General features: G+C 44.5%; 1 protein-coding gene across 7 annotated transcripts in view; it reads left to right on the forward strand.

Moving 5' to 3' along the window:
• PKNOX1 (PBX/knotted 1 homeobox 1) overlaps positions 1-20,304 on the forward strand; it is an 80,156-nt gene that overhangs the window by 34,840 nt on the left and 25,012 nt on the right. For 4 of the 7 annotated variants that reach the window (XR_010321071.1, XR_010321072.1, XM_064279508.1 and 1 more), the window contains 5 exons: positions 2,983-3,110; positions 6,106-6,277; positions 8,618-8,788; positions 14,833-14,932; positions 16,540-16,637. Coding sequence is in view for 5 of the 7 variants with exons in the window: in XM_064279508.1 (XP_064135578.1) it covers positions 2,983-3,110; positions 6,106-6,277; positions 8,618-8,788; positions 14,833-14,932; positions 16,540-16,637 (669 nt within the window). In the remaining 2 variants the exon portion in view is untranslated. Of the gene's footprint in view, positions 1-2,982; positions 3,111-6,105; positions 6,278-8,392; positions 8,789-14,832; positions 14,933-16,539; positions 16,638-20,304 lie in introns of those variants that run through there. The other 3 variants (XM_064279509.1, XM_064279512.1, XM_064279511.1) reach the window with 3 other exon arrangements.

Below are 20,304 nucleotides of genomic sequence, written 5' to 3' on the forward strand. Positions count from 1 at the left end.
TCCATTTCAGGAAGCTTCTGCACTGTATCTCTGAAACTGCTGTGTTCTCTGCCTTAGACGTAGCTGTCCTGAGGTCCGATGTGTTTGTTTTCTATATCAGCTACCTTTTCTTTAATTGCCTTGATTTCTTTGACTTTTTCATCTCTGGATTGTATCAGATTTTTCCTCTGCGTGAGTAATTTAATTTTCACTGGTATCTCTTCTGTTTTTCCTGTGTCTGATTTATCTGTTAGTTCTAGAATGATGTTTGGACTTCATTTTTTCCATAGGACCATAAATTGTTAACCTCCCCCCTTTAAATCTCAATCAGTTCTTTTATCAATTTAACATGGATACCGATAGTATGAGGCAATTATGAGGAATTTTCTTTTGCTTTTTCATGTATGGTTTCTTCAACGTTGTTTTGTGTTTGTCTTTTGCTAGCTATGTCCTTGTCCCTCCAGTAATACAGGTAGCATCTTTTCACTACTCTGTCCTTTTACCTTGCTGGTGCCTGGGCCTGGGCAGTCTGTTTTCTCTGATGTCATGGGGGTGGCTCCTTGACTATCTTCCCACCAGATCTGAGACTTTGTTTTCCTTGATGCCACTGTGGCAGCCTGAGTGTTTTGTGTTATGTGACCTAGAGGAGTTGGGGAGCAGGGGAGGCCACAAGGGAAGCCTAGCGGAGGCACCACACAGACTTTCTTAGACCACCAAGGTTTTGGTGAATGCTCCAGGAAATTCTTAGTCGGGGTTCATTCCCCAGCAGGGGGTTTGGCTCATTACCCCTCTTGCCTAGAGTCCCATTCCTATTGGGAGATTCGCCACCCACTGTTTGTTTCCCGTGGACCAGGGTTGATTACATAGTCAGAAGGGGGATGGGATGAAAGGGTGCCCACACAATTTTCTTCTCCATACTTGAGGGTTTTTGTGAGAATGGTCAGGATTGGGGCTGATGCACTGGCTCTGACCGGCATACCATTCCTGTGTGGTCCTGGGGTGGTGCGCCAGGAGCCAGCCAGGCCTCCCCGCCTCCCAACTCTTCTTTCTTTCCTGGCTTGCCAGTTTTATACCTTCCCTGTGGCACAGATTTTTGATGACTTTGTGTTTTTTTTTGCTTCTTTTGCTAAAAATTGAGGGAAGGAGATTCTTTGACATTGTTTCAACCCCTCTTATCCAAGGGATTTTTTTTTAAATGCAAATCTAATGATGTCCTCCCTCCTTGAACCCCCCAGTGGTTCCGCATAGATCTCAGGGAAAGTCCAGACACTACCCTGCAGGGCCCCTGCTGACCACCCACAGCTCAGCACTCACCACTCCTAAGCCTATTCAGTCCTGTGACTTTCCCGGAGTCCCTGGAGCTCTGCCCTCCTCCCTCTTCCAGCCGTTGGTGTGCCCCCACCTCTCCTGGGTGTGCCCCCACCTCTCCTGGGTGTGCCCCCACCTCTCCTGGGTGTGCAGCCTCAGCCCTGGCTGCTCCCTCTGCTCGTCTTTGCCCAGCATTAACTCGGCCTTCAGGTCTTTGCTTAGCTCCTACCTTCCAGTGAAGACTCCACCACTCCCTCTCCTTCCCCCGCAGTTCACCCTACAGCCTGCATCCCATCCCCCTCCTCAGGTCCTGATTCTCTGTCACAGCAAGGACCACCTTGTGATGTGTTCCATCTCAGGCTCATCTTCTGTGCTTACTGGTTTTGGCATCTTCTTTGGGGACATCAGCTCCCCAGGGCAGGGCTGTGGCCAAGCTGGTCTCTGGTTTGGCTGAGTGCCCCCTGCAGTGTCAAGCACGAGAAAAATGCATCTTTATATAGTTAAATGCTTTCCCATGACATGGAAAACTTTTTCTGAGCATTATTTTGAATAAACATTTAACATTCTACAGTATAGATATATTTACTTACCCATTCCTCTGAGGTTGAATATTTTTTCACGATCATTAAAAAAATACTGACATAAATCTTTCAAGGCTGTTTTATACATGTGGTCAGATCGCCCTCCAGAAAGGTTGTGTTTGATGGGCTTTAGGTTTTTTTGTTTGTTTTTTAAGAGAGAGAAAAACAGTTTCCCAAGTACATTATACAGTTTAAAGGAGACACCTCCTCCACCACAGAATGGAAGTCGTCTTGGCTACTCTAGAGGTTAGGGAGAAGAGAACAGATGGCTGGAGTGAGGCCCTCCCCCTGCCCCCACCACATTGAGCTCCCCTAAAAGGCTGCTTTCCTGAGGGCAGGAGCCTGGCCGCCTGGGTGCCTGACACCCTCGCAGGCAGTGAGGCACCTCCCTAGAGAAACGAGTGGGGAGTCTCTGCTTGCCGATGATTAGAAGCTCACTGTAGCAGCTTTGTTTTTTATGAGCCTAAACATCCTCTTCATGTTTAAGGATTTGACTAATTTTTAACCTCAGTAGCAAAGAGCTTATTTAAAGCTGTTTAAGTGATCATATCTCTAAGGCTTTGTCTTACGTTAACTTTAACAAATACTGCTTCTTTAGACACAGCTGCCCTTTACTTTCTGAACCCAGAACTTTTCTTACCCTTTTTATAGATGTGTATTCCTGAGGTTTGAGAGTAGGTAAGAGAATTCCAGCCCTGTCACCAGTATGCAGCATATTGACTTTGAAAACTGTGTGACGAGATAGGAAAAGCTCAGGTCGTTTATCTTTCCATTGTTATATCACGAAATGAGAAGACATATGGCAAGAGGAGACAGGAGCAAGATTGCGTATGTGCAGATCCCTCAAATAGTGCATAGTTATTATGATTTTAAAATTCATAAACATTTCACTGATTCTGGTTATCTCAGTTCTTAGATGGTTCAGAGTTTGACCTTTATTTTATCCACTTTAAAAGCGTATTCAATTCTGCTGGCAGTGTTCTTTCTGTATAGTTACCAGTCACACAGTTGTCTGTCAAGTTACCATTTCTGTTGCATTTCTCTTTGAAAATAGGATGCTCAGTAGCAGCTTATCTTATGTTTGGTAACAAAAATTATCCCCCTCCTTTTACAGATGCAAGTAATAACAGAGTTAAAAACAGAGCAAGATCCTAACTGCTCTGAGCCTGATGCAGAAGGAGTGAGCCCGCCTCCCGTGGAATCTCAGACGCCGATGGACGCAGACAAGCAGGCCATTTATAGGTAGCTCTCGAGACATGGCGCGGTGGGACTTTAAGGGGAGCGAAGAGAATAGAAGACGTTGTTAACTGCAACACTAGAGCTGTTAACTGGAGTCCCTGGGTGGTGCAAATGGTAACACACTCGGCTGCTGACCGAAAGGTTGGAGGTACCAGCCCACCCAGAGGCACCTCGGAAGAAAGACCTGGTGATCTACGTCTGAAAAATCAGCCATTGAAAACCCTATGGAGCACAGTTCTTCTCTGACACACATGGGGTCACCATGAGTTGGAGTCGACTCGATAGCAACTAGGAAAGAAAGCTATTAACTAGGCAGGAGTGGTAAGGGACTGTTATGTGATAACTGTGCTTGGATAAAAATTTGCTCAGAGCAGATATTATCTCTAATTTTTTTTTTTTTAAGTTTTGGAATATAAATCTGTATTTTAGATAACACTGTGAAAAAGAAATCTTCAGGCCTGGATTGTTTTACTGAAGAATTCCACCAAACATGTAAAGAAGACTAAAACAGCAAGTTAGCACAACCTCCTCCAGAAAAGAGAAGAGGAGGGAGCTCCCAACTCATTTTATGAACCCAATGTCTCTTGGATACTAAAACCAGGCAGACAATACAAAAAAAGACAACCATAGACAAATATCACTCATGAACATAGTCATAAAGATCCTCAATAAAATATTAACAAATGAAATCCAAGAATATATAACAAGATAATACATGAGAACAAATGGAGTTTATCCCAGGAATGCAAAGCTGGTTCGGTCCTTGAAAATCAGTCAGTGATTATATCAGTTGGTACAGAAAAGTCTTTGAAAATTCAACATCCAGTTGTATTAAAAACTGTCAACAAAGTAGTAATAGAAGGGAGCTTTCTTCACTTGTTAAAGGACACCTACAAAAACCAAAGCTAACATCATACTTAGTGGTGGAAGCCTGATTGCTTTCCCCCTGAGAAATGGGGGCATTGCTGATCAATAAATAGGTAGAAGACAATCTAGGCAATACATGCTGTGGGTACTGCTGGCTGTTTGGGAAGAAAGGATGGTGATAGGCTTACCTCATTGTGCTCACAAAAATGAATTCCAGTTAGATTCAAGATCTAAATGTTTATAGGATTAAAAGTATATAAGTGATCTGAAGAAGATAAATACACACAACTCTGAGTTGCGGAGGCATTCTTAAATTAAAAAAAAAAAAAAAAACCAACAAAAAATACTGATGAATTTAAGTAACTCAAAACAAGCAAAAAACAACTAAGAAAAGCAAAAAACAAAGCCCACCACTTTTATAAGACGAAATACCATAAAACAAGTTAAAAGACAAGTGACGACGGACTGGGAGGAAAACTGAGTAACAAACAACATATTAACACTCTGAATGTTTAACATGGTCAGTAAGAGAAGAGAAGCAGCCCCAAGTAAGAGTGGACTAAGGATAGCAATAGGCAAGCCCTTGAAGAGAGCATTAAATGATGAAGCGCATGAAAAAACCCAGAAGTGAGATCCATTTTTTGGCCATCAGCACGCCCAGAGTTAAGATGAGTCACAGCAGTGCTGGCCAGAGTACATTCCTTTTCGGAGAGCAATTTGGCCCTCTAAGAAATTTTATAATATTCCTGCAGTTGTTTCTGGGTATATCTCCCAGCAGGTAATTGCATATATACGTATGCTAAGGCTCTCGGCATAATATACACATAAATATTGTAGATGTTAAGAGTAGGGAGAGGCTGCCCTGCTGACACTTTCATACTGTGGTGTACCATGCAGCAGTAGAGAACGACAGACTTCTGGGAACTGATATGGTCAAACTCTTAAGCAGTACTGACTGCATAATTTATGGGACCCAGTGCAAAAAGAAAATGCAGGACTCCTTGTGCAAAAAGTATGAAGAATTTTAAGATGACATTAAACCAGGTGTGGGGCTCTGTGCAACTGCCCAGGTCCTGTACTCTTGAAGCCAGCCCTGCTTCTATGACGCATTTGGAAGAGCAAAGCAAAGTATGGAACCATGTGAGTCTACAGTGTTCTCTGGAAGGGAATACACTCCAAGGTATTAACAGTGATCACCTTTAGGGGAGAAGAGAGGATTGAGGGGGGAGTGCAGAGTGGTATCCCAGAGGACTTATGCTTAATCTGTATGGTCTTAATTTTTTGCAAGAGGATTGTATTCTTTTATTTGTGTAATTGATAATAAATACCAGAGATACTACTTCATACCCACTAGGATGGCTGTTATCAAAAGGACAGAAAATAACAAGTGTTGGCAAGGTTGTGGAGAAACTGGAGCCCACCAACACTGCTGGTGGGAATGTAAAACAGTGCAACCGCTTTGGAAAACAGTCTGGCAGTTCCTCAAAACGTTAAACATATGATCCAGCAATTCTTGTAGGTATAAACTAGAGATGATTGAAAACATATGTCCACACAAAGACTTGTACATGCATGTTGATAGCACTGTTCATAGTAACCACAACGCAGACCAAATATTCACCAGCAGGAGAATGGATAAATAAAATGTGCTATGTGCATGCAATGGACTATTATTTGGCAATAAAAAGGAATGTTATAATGTGGATGAACCTTGAAAACATGCCGAGTGAAAGAAGACAGACACACAAGACCACATATTGTATGATTCCATTTGTATGAAAATATCCAGAATAGGGAAATCTATAGAGACAGACAGTTGATTAGCGGTTGCCTGGGCCAGGAGGAATGGGAAGACTGGCGTTCACGGCTCAGAGGTACAGGGTTTCTTTTTGGGATGATGCAAATGTTCTGGAATTAGACAGTGGTGGTGATCGCCCAACTCTGGGAACATACTGAAATCCCTGGACTTGTACACTTTGAACGGGCGAATTATACGGTATGCAAGTTTTATCTCAACAGGGCTGTCGAGTAAAACTATAAACATGTACATGCATATGTGTATTCACATGTACCGGAATGTTCTCGTGGAAAGGCGAAACATTCGTTCTTTCTTCTCCTCCCCACCCCCCAGGCACCCCCTGTTCCCACTGTTAGCTTTGTTGTTTGAAAAATGCGAGCAGTCTACCCAGGGCTCCGAAGGCACAACTTCGGCCAGTTTTGATGTGGATATTGAAAACTTCGTAAGGAAGCAAGAGAAGGAAGGAAAACCGTTCTTTTGTGAAGATCCGGAAACTGACAATTTAGTAAGTAAAGGAAATGTTTTATTTTTTATTTCTTCTACACTTTAAAACCTGCTCATGAAATTTGAGACTTTTCATTAGACTTCAGATGGTAGTTCTCTAGAAGGAAGAATGGTGCTGTTGCTGCGCAGCTTACGGGATCGAGGGTAACCGGACTGTCTCAAGTCTTCCCACTCTCTCTAGTTACCCTGCCTTTAATATGCAAATGAAGTGATGCATGCCTCCTTCCCAGGTGGACTCTGGGAAATCCAGCTCCCCCCTGAACTCCTAAAGGTTTGTTGGGGCTGGGTGCCACAGGCCCTGCCTCCCTCTTGTCATGTCTGTGACAAACTAGGCTTATCCCTAGACCTGGACACAAAACTGTGATTTATTCTCCGAGAGAGCACACTGTCTCTAGGTGGCCCCTGTATATGGGGGTTGACGAAGCTTTCCTGAAGACTTGGGGGCAGGAGGGTGCTCAGCGTAACTGAGCATGCGCGGGCACTGAGCAGGAGGTGGCTGGCAGCGCTCTCCAGAGGAAACAGAAGATTCTTGAAAGTTAGATCATGATGCCCTTCACAGGAGCCGTCCCCTTGGTCAGCCGCACAGCGCAGCACAGTGAGCCCCTTGTCTGGAGGCGCTGGCTTACATTGGGCTCTACCTGGTGTGACCATGTGTCCTCCTCCAGGTCCAGGTCAACACCCTTGACAACATGAGGAGCCACGTTAGGCTCCTTCACCAGCTTGCCTCTGAGGGCCTTCCTTAGTAGTCCTCAGTCAAAATCTTAGCCAGGGCCCTTATCAGCAGAGAAATGTCAGAAAATCTCATGCATGTATTCTAAAACCCCACAGCATTTGTCAGGTCATTAGGGATGGGAGGACGGAGAGTGTTTCCCGATAGCAGTATGTCTTAAGGCCACTGGGAAGTCACAAACCTGTTGCCATCACGTCAAGTCCAACTCATCGTGACTCTATAGAGGGAAGAGGCTCTTGTCAGGTGTGGGTGTAATGGCAGAGTGGTAGCGTGTTGTTCCCACTTAGCAACATTGTAAAACTTCTGTTATTAAACACTGTTACTGTTAACAGTATTACTCTTACGAACGACTTTGAAGTTTTCATAAAATCTAAGTTGCGTTTACTTTGTGGCAATTTAGGATGTAAAATATTTTTTGTCTTCAATAGATGAGTGATTTAGTTGTGATTAATAAGAAACATAACTGATAGTAACAGAGTAAAATTATCATAGACGACAAGCGTGCACAAGGTGCCCCGTGACAGCGAGAGTGGGTGAGCAGCATGGAGTGGGGGAGGGTGTCTAGATCCTGAGTACAATTTAAACACAAAACAACCTGAACTTACACATTGGCATAGTAAATATGCTGATTTTGTTTCATTTTATGATTCATTTTCCACAATAGTTGATCTGACCATTCGTTATTTAGGAATTCACACTGGGAATTAAAAACAAGCAGCTGTGGCCCTGCCCCTGTCTACGCTCTTCATGTTATGCTCTGTGAGACCTTGTGACAAGTGTAGACCCGTTAGGTGTAGGGGGTTTTGTGCCTTTCTCTAAGGAAACTTTTAAATATTTATTATTAAACTTTTAAGTATTTATTTTAAAAATATTTATTAAATATTTAATCTGCTTTATTGGGACTATAAGCAGGAGTTTGGTTTATTTTGACTTGTAGGGATTGGCACGTCTGCTTTAAACAATTACTAGTTCTCCCCCCAACTCTGGGTAAAATGGGAGAAGAGCTTCAAGGCCCTTGGGACCAGGTGGAGCAGGGCTCTACCCTTCTTAGCAGGAGGCTGTGGAGCCACAAAAAGGTCTGCAGTTGGGAAGGGGGCTTGTGGTGACACAGTCACTCTCTGCTCATGTCGTTCTTACCACCACTCCCCACCCTGCACAGCCAGAGCTCACAGAGACCAAGTGGGTGCTCCCTGCGGGCTCCTTTTTCAGCGCTGTACCTGTCCCAGCATGCTAATCCACACCACACCCCAGAAGGTGGCAACAGACTGACCCCTGGTTATAGAGAAGGAAACAAGAGCAGAGCGAGGCTGCATAACTTGTCCAAGGCATTGGATCTGGGGTGGAGCTGGGCTCGAGCCTAGGGCTTCATCCCTGACCTTTGAGTAGTGTGTTTCCAGCACGCCAGACGGGGCCACATGCAGGCGTATGCAAACGAGGAACCAGACCACATGTTGGCTTGTCTGATCTTAGATGTCACTCTGCATCTGTTGGTGGCAGTGAAGAGGGCATGGCTGTGTAGATTTCAGCTAAGAATAGTGATGTGGAGGTAAGTGTAACCCGGATAATACTGTATTTTTCTTGTCTGAAAGTCTTCATTTTCTCTGCTTCCAGATGGTAAAAGCAATCCAGGTTTTGCGTATTCATCTTCTCGAGCTGGAAAAGGTTAATGAACTCTGCAAAGATTTCTGCAGCCGATACATTGCTTGTCTAAAAACGAAAATGAACAGTGAAACTCTGTTGAGTGGAGAACCCGGAAGTCCATATTCCCCTGTACAATCCCAGGTATTTATGTTTGGGGTCTGCCCTGCTTCCCAGTTACTGTAGCTCTGATTCCTGGGACCGGCAGCCATGCAGCTATAAGAAATAATGCAGAGAGATCCCGTGTACTCTTTACCCAGTTTCCCCCAAAAGTCACATCTTGCAAAACTGTAGTCAGTGTCATACCAGGATATCGATGGTGACACCGTCACAGAGCAGTTGCATCCTCACAGGATGCCTCTCGTTGCCCTTTTACAGCCACATCCACTTCCCTTCTGTCTCCCCCTCCTTAGTCCCTGGGTCACTGTCTGATCTCCTTTTCTATAATGTTGTCCTTTCAAGAGCTTTATATAAATGGAATCATACAGTATGTGACCTTTTGAGATTGGCTTTTTCGCTCAGCTTAATTCTCTGGAGATCCATCTCGGTCATTTTCGTGTATCAATAGTTCCTTCCTTTTTATTGCTGAGTAGTAGTCTGTGGTGTGGATGGACCATAGTTTGTTTAACATTCACTTATTGAAGGACGTCTAGGTAGTTTGCAGTTTATGGACTGTTAGAAATAAAGCTGCTATGAACGTACATCATGGTTGCATGTTCAACTTTGTAAGAAACTGCCTGGCTGTTTTCCAGAGAGTCAGCACCATTACACATCCCACCAGCAATGTCTGTCTGACCCAGTTCCTCCACAGCCTTGTCAGCATTTGTGTTATAGCCGTTCTGATGGTGTGTAGTGAGCTCTCACTGTGGTTTTAATATGCATTTCCCTGGTGGCTAATGATGTTGAACATCCTTTTATATGCTCTTTTGCCATCTGTATCTCCTTTTTTGGTGAAATGTCTGTTCATGTCTTTTGCCCATTTTCTAATTGGATTGCTTATTTTTTTTTGCTGTTAAATTTTGACAGTTTTTTGTATAATCTAGATTATTAGTCATTTGTTGGATATATGGTTTGCAGGGAGTCCCTGGGAGGTAGGTGCAAACAGTTAATGTGCTCGAGTACCAACTGAAAAGTTGGAGGTTCAAGTCTACCAAGAAGTGCCTTGGAAGAAAGGCCTGGAGACCTACTTCTGAAAAATCAGCCCTTGAAAACCCTGTGAAGCACAATTCTACTCTGACAAACATGGGGTTACAATGAGTTGGAGTCAACTAGGCAGCAGCTAATTTTATGGCTTGTGAATATTTCCTCCAAGCCTATGCGTGTCTTTTCATCCTCTTAACAGGGTCTTTCACATAGCAGATGTTTTTTATTTTGATAAAATCCAATTTATCAACTTTTCCTTTCCTGAATTGTGCTTTCATTGTCAAGAATTCTTTCTCTAACCCTAGATCCCAAAGATTTTCTCCTGTGTTTATTTTCTAAAAGTTTTATAGTTTCACATTTAAATCCGTGATCTATTTTGGGTTAATTTTTGTAGGAAAGTGTGAGGTTTAGGTTGAGGTTCATTTTTTTGTCTTTGACTGTCCATTTGCTCCAGTACCATTTGTTGAAAAAGCTATCCTTCCTCCATTGAATTGCTTTTGCACCTTTGTTAAAAATAAATTTGGCTTATGACATTTCTGATCAGCATCTGATCTCTAAAATCTACATGATATTGCAAAAACTCAACTACAAAAAGACAAATAAACCAATTAAAAAATGGGCAAAAGATAGGAATAGACACTTCACTAAAGGAGACATTCAGGTAGGAAAAGTTCACGATCATTAGCCATTAGAGAAATGCAGATCAAAACTACAAAGAGATTTCATCTCACTGCAACAAGGCTGGCATTAATCCAAAAAACACAAAATAATAAATGTTGGAGAGGCTGTGGAGAGATTGGAACACTACTACACTGCTGGTGGGAATGTAAAATGGTACAACCACTTTGGAATACATTTGGCACTTCCTTAAAAAGCTAGAAATAGAGCTACCATACGATCCAGCAATCCCACTCCTTGGAATATATCCCAGAAAAATAATAAGAGCCTTTTTTACACGAACAGATATATGCACACCCTTGTTTATTGCAGCACTGTTTACAATAGCAAAAACATGGAAGCAACCAAGGTGCCCATCAATGGATGAATGGATAAATAAATTATGGTATATTCACACAATGGAATACTACGCATCAATAAAGAACAGTGAGGAATCTGTGAAACATTTCATAACATGGAGGAACCTGGAAGGCATTACGCTGAGTGAAATTAGTCAGTTGGAAAAGGACAAATATTGTTTAAGACCACTATTATAAGAACTTGAGAAATAGTTTAAACCGAGAAGAAAACATTCTTTTGTGGTTAAGGGTTGGGGAGCTGGGAGAGGGGCATTCACTAATTAGACAGAACTACTTTAGGTGAAGGGAAAGACAGCACACAGTACAGGGGAAGTCAGCACAACTGGGCTAAACCAAAAGCAAAGAAGTTTCCAGAATAACGTGAATGCTTTGAAGGCCAGCGTAGCAGGGGCAGGGGTCTGGGGACCATGGTTTCAGGGGACATCTAAGTCAACTGGCATAATAAAATCTATTAAGAAAACATTCTGCATCCCACTTTGAAGAGTGGCATCTGGGGTCTTAAACGCTAGCAAGCAGCCATCTAAGATGCATCAATTGGTCTCAACCCACCTGGATCAAAGGAGAATGAAGAACCCCAAGGACATAAGGTGATTACAAGCCCAAAAGACAGAAAGGGCCACATGAACCAGTGACTACATCAGCCTGAGACCAAAAGAACTAGATGGTGCCTGGCTACAACCAATGACTGCCCTGACAGGGAACACAACAGAGAACCCCTGAGGGAGCGGGAGAGCAGTGAGATGCAGACCCCAAATTCTCATAAAAAGACCAGACTTAATGGTCTGACTGAGACTAGAAGGACCCCGGTGGTCATGGCCCCCAGACCTTCTGTTGGCCCAGGACAGGAACCATTCCTGAAGCCAACTCTTCAGACCTGGATTGGACTGGACAATGGGTTGGAGAGGGATGCTGGTGAGGAGTGAGCTTCTTGGATCAGGTGGACACTTGAGACTATGTTGGCATCTCCTGCCTGGAGGGGAGATGAGAGGTGAGGGGTTAGAAGCTGGCGAAATGGACACGACAAGAGAGGTGGAGGGAGAGAGTGGGTTGTCTCATTAGGGGGAGAGTAATTGGGAGTGTGTACCAAGGTGTATAAGGGTTTTTGTGTGAGAGACTGACTTGATTTGTAAACTTTCACTTAAAGCACAATAAATATTATAAAAAAAATAAATTTGGCTTGTTTGTGGGGTCTACTCTGGTTTCTCATTTCTGTTCCATTGACCTGTGTGTCTGTCCCTCTGCTAATACCATACAGTCTTGATTGTTGTACCTATATAATAAGTCTTCAAGTTGGGTGGACTGATTCCTCCCACTTATTTTTTATTTTCAAAATTGTTTTAGCTGTTTTGTTTTTCAAAATTGTTTTCCTTTGTCTTTCCATATAAGTTTTAGAATAGTCTTGCTTATATTTACAAAAATATCTCTGGGATTTAGGAATTGTATTAACCCTGTATATCAATTTGGGAAGAATTGATGTCTTTATTGTGTTGTCTTATAATTCATGAACATGGTATGTCTCTCCATGTATTTAGATCTCTGATTTCTTTCATTAGTATTTTCTGGTTTTCATCATATAAGTCTGCATGTGTGTTTTTGAGATTTATAGCTAAGTATTTCATTTTTTTTTGAGTGATTGAAAATGGTATTGTATTTTAAATTTCAGTTTCCAAGTGTTCATTGGACATGATATACAATAATTGTACATAGAAATCGTTTTTATATATTTGTCTTGTATTCTGTGACCTTGCTGAACTCATTTATTCTAGTAATTTATTTGTAGATTCCTTGGAATTTTCTACCTAGATAAACATGTCATCTGCAAATAGGGACATTTTCATTTCTTCCTTTCTGATCTGTATGCTTCCTGTTTCCTTTTATTGCCTTATTTCACTGGCTAGAACGTTCAGTACTATGTTGAGTAAGAGTGCTAAGTCGAGATCCTTCCCTAGCTCCATATCTTAGGGGGAAGACATTCAGTCTTTCACCATTAATTATGATGTTTTTGTAGGTGCTCTTTTCAAATGCAGGAAGTTCCTTTCTATTCCTATTTTTCTGAGAGTTTTTTTTTTTTCGTCATAAATGGGTGTTGAAGTTTGCCAAGTGCTTTTTTTGCATTGATTGATACGATCGTGTGATTTTTCTTCTTTAACTTGTTAACATTGCTTGATTTTTTTTCTTTCGATTTTGAATCAGCCTTATATTCCTGGAGTAGGCTCCACCTGGTCATGGTATGGAGCCCTGGTGGCACAGTGATTAAGAACTTGGCAGCTAACTAAAAGTTCAGCAGTTCAAATCCACCAGCTGCTCCGTGGAAACGCTATAGGGCAGTTCTACTCTCTCCTGTAGGGTTGCTATGAGTCGGAATCAACTCAGTGGCAACAGGTTTGGTTTTTTTTTGGTTTGGTCATGGTACATAATTCTTTTTATGTATTACTGAGTTCTATTTTTTTATTTGTTAATATTTTATTGAACATTTTTGTATCTAATTTATGAGGTATATTGGTCTGTAGTTTTCTTTTTTGTATTGTCTTTGTCTGGTTTTGGCATCAGGTCATATTAGCTTCATAAAATGAATTAGAAAGTATTCCCTCCTCTTCTGTTTTTTGGAAGCAATTAATGTTAATTCTTCTTTAAACATTTGGTAGAATTTCCCAGTGAAACTATCTGGGCATGGAGATTTCTTTTGGGGTAGCTTTTAAATTACGAATTCAATTTTCTTATTAGTTATAGGGATAGTCAAATTTTTTCATATTGCATGAATTATGGTAGTTTATGTTTTTCAAGAAATTGGTCCATTGTATCTAAGATATCAAATTTATGTGTATAGAGTTGTTCTTACTATTTCCCTTCTTATCCTTTTGATGTCTGCAGGATCTGTAGTGATATCTCCTGTGTCATTCCTGATACTGGTAATTTGTGTCTTATCTTTTTCTCTGTCAGTCTTAGGGGAGAGGCGTGTTATTTTTATTGACCTTTTCTAAGAGCCAACTCTTTGTTTTGTTGATTTTCTCTGTTTTCAGTTTCATCAGTTTCTGCTCTTTATTATTTCCTTCCTTCCTTCTTACTTTGGGTTCATTTACTCTTTTTTTCCCCCTAGGTTCTTCATGAGGGAGTTAAGATCGTTGATTTGAATGGCTTAACTTTTAATATGACCAAATTAATGTAGCTGATTTAAAACATAGCTATCAAAACTCAAACATCCAGCATGATGTTGTGGCCAGCAGAGTACTCATGTCCAGTTACAGCATTTAAGCGTTTAACCGCTCAGAGTGCCTGCAGTGTGCCAGGCCTCTGCTGATTGCCCCCTCCCCCAGCAGTAACAATAAATAGATGACTCAAGCCCGTTTGGGCCTAACTTAAGGTGGGTAGAATCTCCAGTGTTAAATTTACAAACACCGACATGGAGCTTGCTGCAGGCCAGGCCCTGTTTCAGCCTCTCCACCGATGTGAACATGCAGGTGGTCCACATGTGGGCACGACACGCGGTAGAGGGGAGGGCAGACACAAAGGGCCGGGACAGTGGGAATGACCTTCCAACACCGCTCTGAATGTCTTTGGATCTGGTGGCTTTTGGTTGCCTCCCGAGCCTTTGAATGTGCTCAGTGGTTGTCTTTACCCTGCCTGTAAAGGAAGATGTGGTTCATGAGAATTCCGGAGTCCCTGGAGCCAAATCTAATGAAAAAGGTGGCTGATCAAATTGGGCAGTTTTGGTCAGATAGCAGCATCTTCATGGTTACATCTCCCAGGCTTTGAGATGTTCTTACCATGGTGATGAAGTAAGAGATAATCTTTTGAAAGCCACATCACAAACTAACCTTTTAGTATTGACTGTTGCGTTTAATACACAGTGAAGTTTGCATCTCTCCATTTTCATATCTGCAATGTATGCTTTATGATGAATGTTACCTTTTCTTTATTAATGACATCATCATGTCCCTTACTTTGAAGTTTAAGCCTGGGTTTTCTTTAGTCTAATAACGACTTGTATTTGCGTGCTTCACCTTACAGCAGATCCCGAGTGCCATCACGGGTACGCTCAGCCCCCAGGGAATCGTGGTGCCCGCGTCCGCCCTGCAGCAGGGAAACGTAACCATGGCAACAGTGGCAGGTATGTATGAAAAAAAAGTAGACAGCTTTTCCTTGAGTTTTTGCAGGGAAAAGTCCTTTCCCTTAGAACTAAGAAGTGCATGAACATAATTTTTAGTTGCTGCCTTGATCTTCAGTTCCTGATATGGCAGTACCAGAATCCCAGACTCTTTGAGTGCCTGTTTCTTGTTAATTTTCCCTAACAAATATTTTATGCCCGTTGTTTTTTCTTACCAAAGAAATGTTGAGGGGAGGAGGTTTTATGCAAGAGTGGAAAGTATATAGCAAAAACCAATTGTAATTTTCAATTTACGTATTTTAGTTGTGCTGGTAATAGCCCCTGGAAAATCTCAAGCTGTGTCATTCACTGATGGCCCTCACGTAAAACTGCAGTCTTAGTATTCCAATTGTTGTTAACACTTAAAGAGCACGGCCCAGGGAGAGATACTCCGTGGGATTCCAGGCTGTCCCTGTGGTTTGGAATATTTGTGTTGTGTCTTTATCTCCTGAGCCACCTCTCCTCTTGGGTGGGCTCACCTCCCCAGCCCCAAAAGTGTGCTGGGGTTCCTCTGCCAAAATGATCAAGAAACGGGGACTCTGTGAAGGAGGGGGAGGAAGAAATGGGGTGGCAACGCTGGAGAGAGGTGTGCCTGGCCGAGGGGTCTGCCTGGGGTAGCTGAGATACTGGGTAAGAAAGCATGGGCTCTTAGAGGGCTTGGCCAAAGGCGCTGGACAAAAAATGCTTTTATTATAATTATCTTTTCCGATCAGCTGGACTTTCTTCTTCCTGTGGAGTTTCCCTTTTTGCTATTATGTTTTTTTAATGTAAATTTCTGTCCCTCCTTCCATCCCTCATTTCATTTTCATGGTGGTTTTATATTTGCAACGTTCTAGATGCACCAGGGAGCCCTGGTGATGCAGCAGTTAAGAGCTCGACTGCTAAGCACAAGATTGGCAGTTCGAATCCACCAGCTGCTCTCTGGAACCCTATGGAGCAGTTCTACTCTGTCCTATAGCGTCGCTATGTGTCGGAATCAACTCGATGGCGACGGGTTAATGGGTAGATGCACCAGCTCTCAGCTGCCATTGAGTTGATTCTGACTCCTAGCCACCCTATAGGACAGAGTAGAACTGCCCCACAGAGTTTCCAAGAAGAGCCTAGTAGATTCGAACTGCTGACCTTTTGGTTAGTAGCCGTAGCACTTAACCACTACGCCACCAGGGAACTCTGGAATCCATCCCTTTCATGTAATTGTTTGTGTTAACACATGATATGTGCCCACTGTAGGAAAAATAGAAAACAGAGGCGAGCAAAAGGAAGGAAATTCCAAAACCCCGTGTAAATCAGCGGCTCCCTGTGTTGCATGTTATGTAAAGGACTCCATGAGGAGTGATGTGTGCTGCCATGGCCATCGTAGGCACTTGAGCGCTGCTTGTCAAACGTGCTTGTTTAGTAGCCTACAGTGACGAGCCAAATAGCAAAGAGGGTTGTCGGTCATGTCAGATGATTAAGAAAGCTCATCAAACTAGAGATTTTATTTCTTCCATAAGCATATCGAGAAGAATGGTTTTAAGTAGTTAAGACTGTAGCTTAAAAGTAATTTAGTTTGTCTCTGCTTTCTTTTTGAGGTGGCACAGTTTACCAGCCTGTCACAGTGGTCACTCCACAAGGTCAAGTAGTGACACAGGCGCTGTCGCCAGGAACGGTTAGGATCCAGAATTCACAGGTGTGTGCTCCATCTTTATGGGCTCGTGTCTGGGCGCATGTATGTGTACCTGAGGGTGTGAGCATGCACAGGTATGGGGTCTGCAGCCATGTCCTCCTCATGATGGTCACGTATCTCAGACTGGGCTGCCGTGTAGCAGTTTTCCATTGATCTAAATGTTAACGTTTCCCTCCCTTTTTCATTTTTACTCTTCATCTTCCTCATTGTAGAAATTTACAGAGTTCAGAAAAGCCTGAATAAGCAGGAACAAAATCACCACTACCCAGCAGCAACCGCTGTTATAAAACATCCCTGTCTGCGTTGGGTGGTTATTTAGATTGAGGTCTGTCAGGATGTTGAAGGTCATGTGAATGGGCTCTTTATGGGGCCCACCTGGAGGCTTGCAGAGAACCACCTCGGAAAGTTGTCCAATCGTGCCAGGCCCCACCCACACCTACGGGTTGAGAATATGGGTGGGCATAGTCCTGCATGCCTTGCAAAGCTTCCCAAGGCCATTCTGATGTGACCCTCCTGAGCCAGAGCTGCCTAGGGGCTGGCCCTAGGTATCTTCCAGAACACGTCACTTAAAGCGCTTACAGACTCTCATCAAGAAGTCTGAAGGGAGGTTTAAAGTAGTAACTCTCAGCCTTCCCCTTTCATGTGGCCGGGTGTGGAGCCCTGCTCCAGGGGGCTGCGGCCCAGGGTCTCATCCCTCCACCCTGTGGCTGATGTCAGGCACCAGTAAGAGAAGGGCACCCATGGGAAGAGTCTCACACGACAAAGAGGCAGCCCCACCAGCAGAAGGGACAGGGCTAGAAAAGCCTGTGGCCTTGGGGTTGTCCTGCCCTCTCTGAGTGCCTTTGTGGTCAGATGAGGAGGTGCACTCAAGGTCTCTAAGACCCCTTTACATTCTGGTTTATGTGTGTGTATGTATGTATATATATATATATATATATATATATATATATATATAAAACGTGTGAATGTGTGCGTGTGTGTACATATATACGTGTATACTTTGAGGCTCACATCAGGAAGACAATGTTTATGTTGCATGTTCTTGTTCTAAGAATCTGTCTTCCTTCTGTATGCTAGTTCTTTGTCTTTGACCCACACGGATCTTTCTGCATCCTTACTGCAGGTTTTGGGAATGTTGGCATTGTACTCAATAAGGTAATAGAGAAAATAACGTAACAGGCAGACTGGTGACCGTCTTTGATCTTACCACAGGTTGAGCTGGACAAAGTCTCCTGAAAGAACACTGGAGCTGGGGCAGGGCCAGGTCTGCTGATGGGGTGGGGGACCTCATAGATCATTTAAGGGCTGCAATGTGAAGTGACTTCCTCCTCCTTCTTCCCCTCCTTCCCTTCCGCTCCTCTTCCTCTTCCCCTTTCTGCCTAAGGTTTGAGTTCTTGATGTGTTGTTTTAGATAATGAGAGCTTTCTATGTTTTTGTGTCAGAAACTATTAGGGTTGGATTTTGACAAAGAAATTGGTGGTGCTCCATTATGGATTACACTGTCAGTTTTTCTTTAACTTAGAGCACTGTCACGGGTGACTCTCATCATCACTGTAGGTGTAGGTGGTGGTGGAAGTATGGGTAGTGGTGATGGAGGTGTGGGTGGAGGTGGAGGCGGCGGTGCTGGTAGTGGTGATGGAGGTGTGGGTGGAGGTGGAGGCGGCGGTGCTGGTAGTGGTGATGGAGGTGTGGGTGGAGGTGGAGGCGGCGATGCTGGTAGTGGTGATGGAGGTGTGGGTGGAGGTGGAGGCGGCGGTGCTGGTAGTGGTGATGGAGGTGTGGGTGGAGGTGGAGGCGGCGTGCTGGTAGTGGTGATGGACGTGTGGGTGGAGGTGGAGGTGGCGGTGGTGGCAGTGGTGGTGGAGGTGTGGGTGGAGGTGGAGGTGGCGGTGGTGGTGATGGTAGAGGTGGAGGCAGCGATGGTGGTAGTGGTGATGGAGGTGTGGGTGGAGGTGGAGGCAGCGGTGGTGGTAGTGGTGATGGAGGTGTGGGTGGAGGTGGAGGCGGCGGTGGTGGCAGTGGTGATGGAGGTGTGGGTGGAGGTGGAGGTGGCGGTGGTGGTGATGGTAGAGGTGGAGGCAGCGATGGTGGTAGTGGTGATGGAGGTGTGGGTGGAGGTGGTGGTGGTGGTGGTGATGGAGGTGGAGGCAGCGGTGGTGGTGGTAGTGGAGGTGTGGGTGGAGGTGGAGGCGGCGTGCTGGTAGTGGTAATGGAGGTGTGGGTGGAGGTGGAGGCGGCGGTGGTGGTAGCGGTGATGGAGGTGTGGGTGGAGGTGGAGGCGGCGTGCTGGTAGTGGTGATGGAGGTGTGGGTGGAGGTGGAGGCGGCGGTGGTGGTAGCGGTGATGGAGGTGTGGGTGGAGGTGGAGGTGGCGGTGGTGGCAGTGGTGATGGAGGTGTGGGTGGAGGTGGAGGTGGCGGTGGTGGCAGTGGTGATGGAGGTGTGGGTGGAGGTGGAGGTGGCGGTGGTGGTGATGGTAGAGGTGGAGGCAGCGATGGTGGTAGTGGTGATGGAGGTGTGGGTGGAGGTGGAGGCAGCGGTGGTGGTAGTGGTGATGGAGGTGTGGGTGGAGGTGGTGGTGGTGGTGGTGATGGAGGTGGAGGCAGCGGTGGTGGTGATGGAGGTGGAGGCGGCGGTGGTGGTAGTGGTGATGGAGGTGTGGGTGGAGGTGGTGGTGGTGGTGGTGATAGAGGTGGAGGCAGCGGTGGTGGTGGTAGTGGAGGTGTGGGTGGAGGTGGCGGTGGTGGTGACGGTAGAGGTGGAGGTAGCGATGGTGGTGGTGGGGATGAAGGTGTGTAGGTGGAGGCGGCGGTAATGGTGGCAGTGATGATGGAAGTGTGGGTGGAAGTACTGGTGGCGGCAGTGGCCTGGGTGGCAGCCATAAAGAAACCTGGGTAGCTGGGGCCCTGTACCATTTCTCATCCTGCCGCACAGGGTGGGGCCCTGCCTAGTGTCTTGCCAGGTCACATGGAGTCACATGGACTGGGGTGCTTCCATGGGGTGCTTCTAGCCCAGCGTTGTCATGCTCCCACAGGAGAGAACCACGTAGTACATCTTTATTGCAGAGTGTTTCATTCTACTTCTAGTACAAACCCATTAAATTTGGGGGGGGGGGGGAGGTGAGATTTCATTGATTTCCTTTCCTACCACCCCTTTCCCAGTGGTCTTATTTAAAATACCTAACTGTTACTTAGGTATTTTAGTTTTTGCCATGGTTTTGGCTGGTGACATAAGGTTTTTGCCTCCATTTTACTTTTTACAGTAATTGTTATCTTTTGATCAAGTTGATAAATGTCATAACTCAAAACTGCCAATAGTGCTGAAAGGCGTATAACAAATGATTACCGCTCTCTGCCCCACCCTTCACGCCCCCTCCCCCGCCCTGAGGTGAGCACTCTCAAATCTTCCAGCCTTTCCTTCTGCTGATGACCTCCATGTTTCTAAGTATAAATGGCGTTGTTAGGTGCCATGGATTCTGACTCGCAGTGACCCCATGTAACAGGGTTTTCTAGGCTGCAGTGTTTATGGGAACTGATCGCCAGGTCTTTTCCTTTCCAAATAGGATTGACAGCATGTAATCTAGTTTTTTTTATTGACTTGAAGGAGTCCATATCTTTAGTGGCTACTGAGGTAGTCAGCCTTAGCCCTTCTGCCTTTTAACCCCTTTTTGT

Source organism: Loxodonta africana, chromosome 2, assembly GCF_030014295.1.
Source record: "Loxodonta africana isolate mLoxAfr1 chromosome 2, mLoxAfr1.hap2, whole genome shotgun sequence".
Taxonomy (NCBI): Eukaryota; Metazoa; Chordata; class Mammalia; order Proboscidea; family Elephantidae; genus Loxodonta; species Loxodonta africana.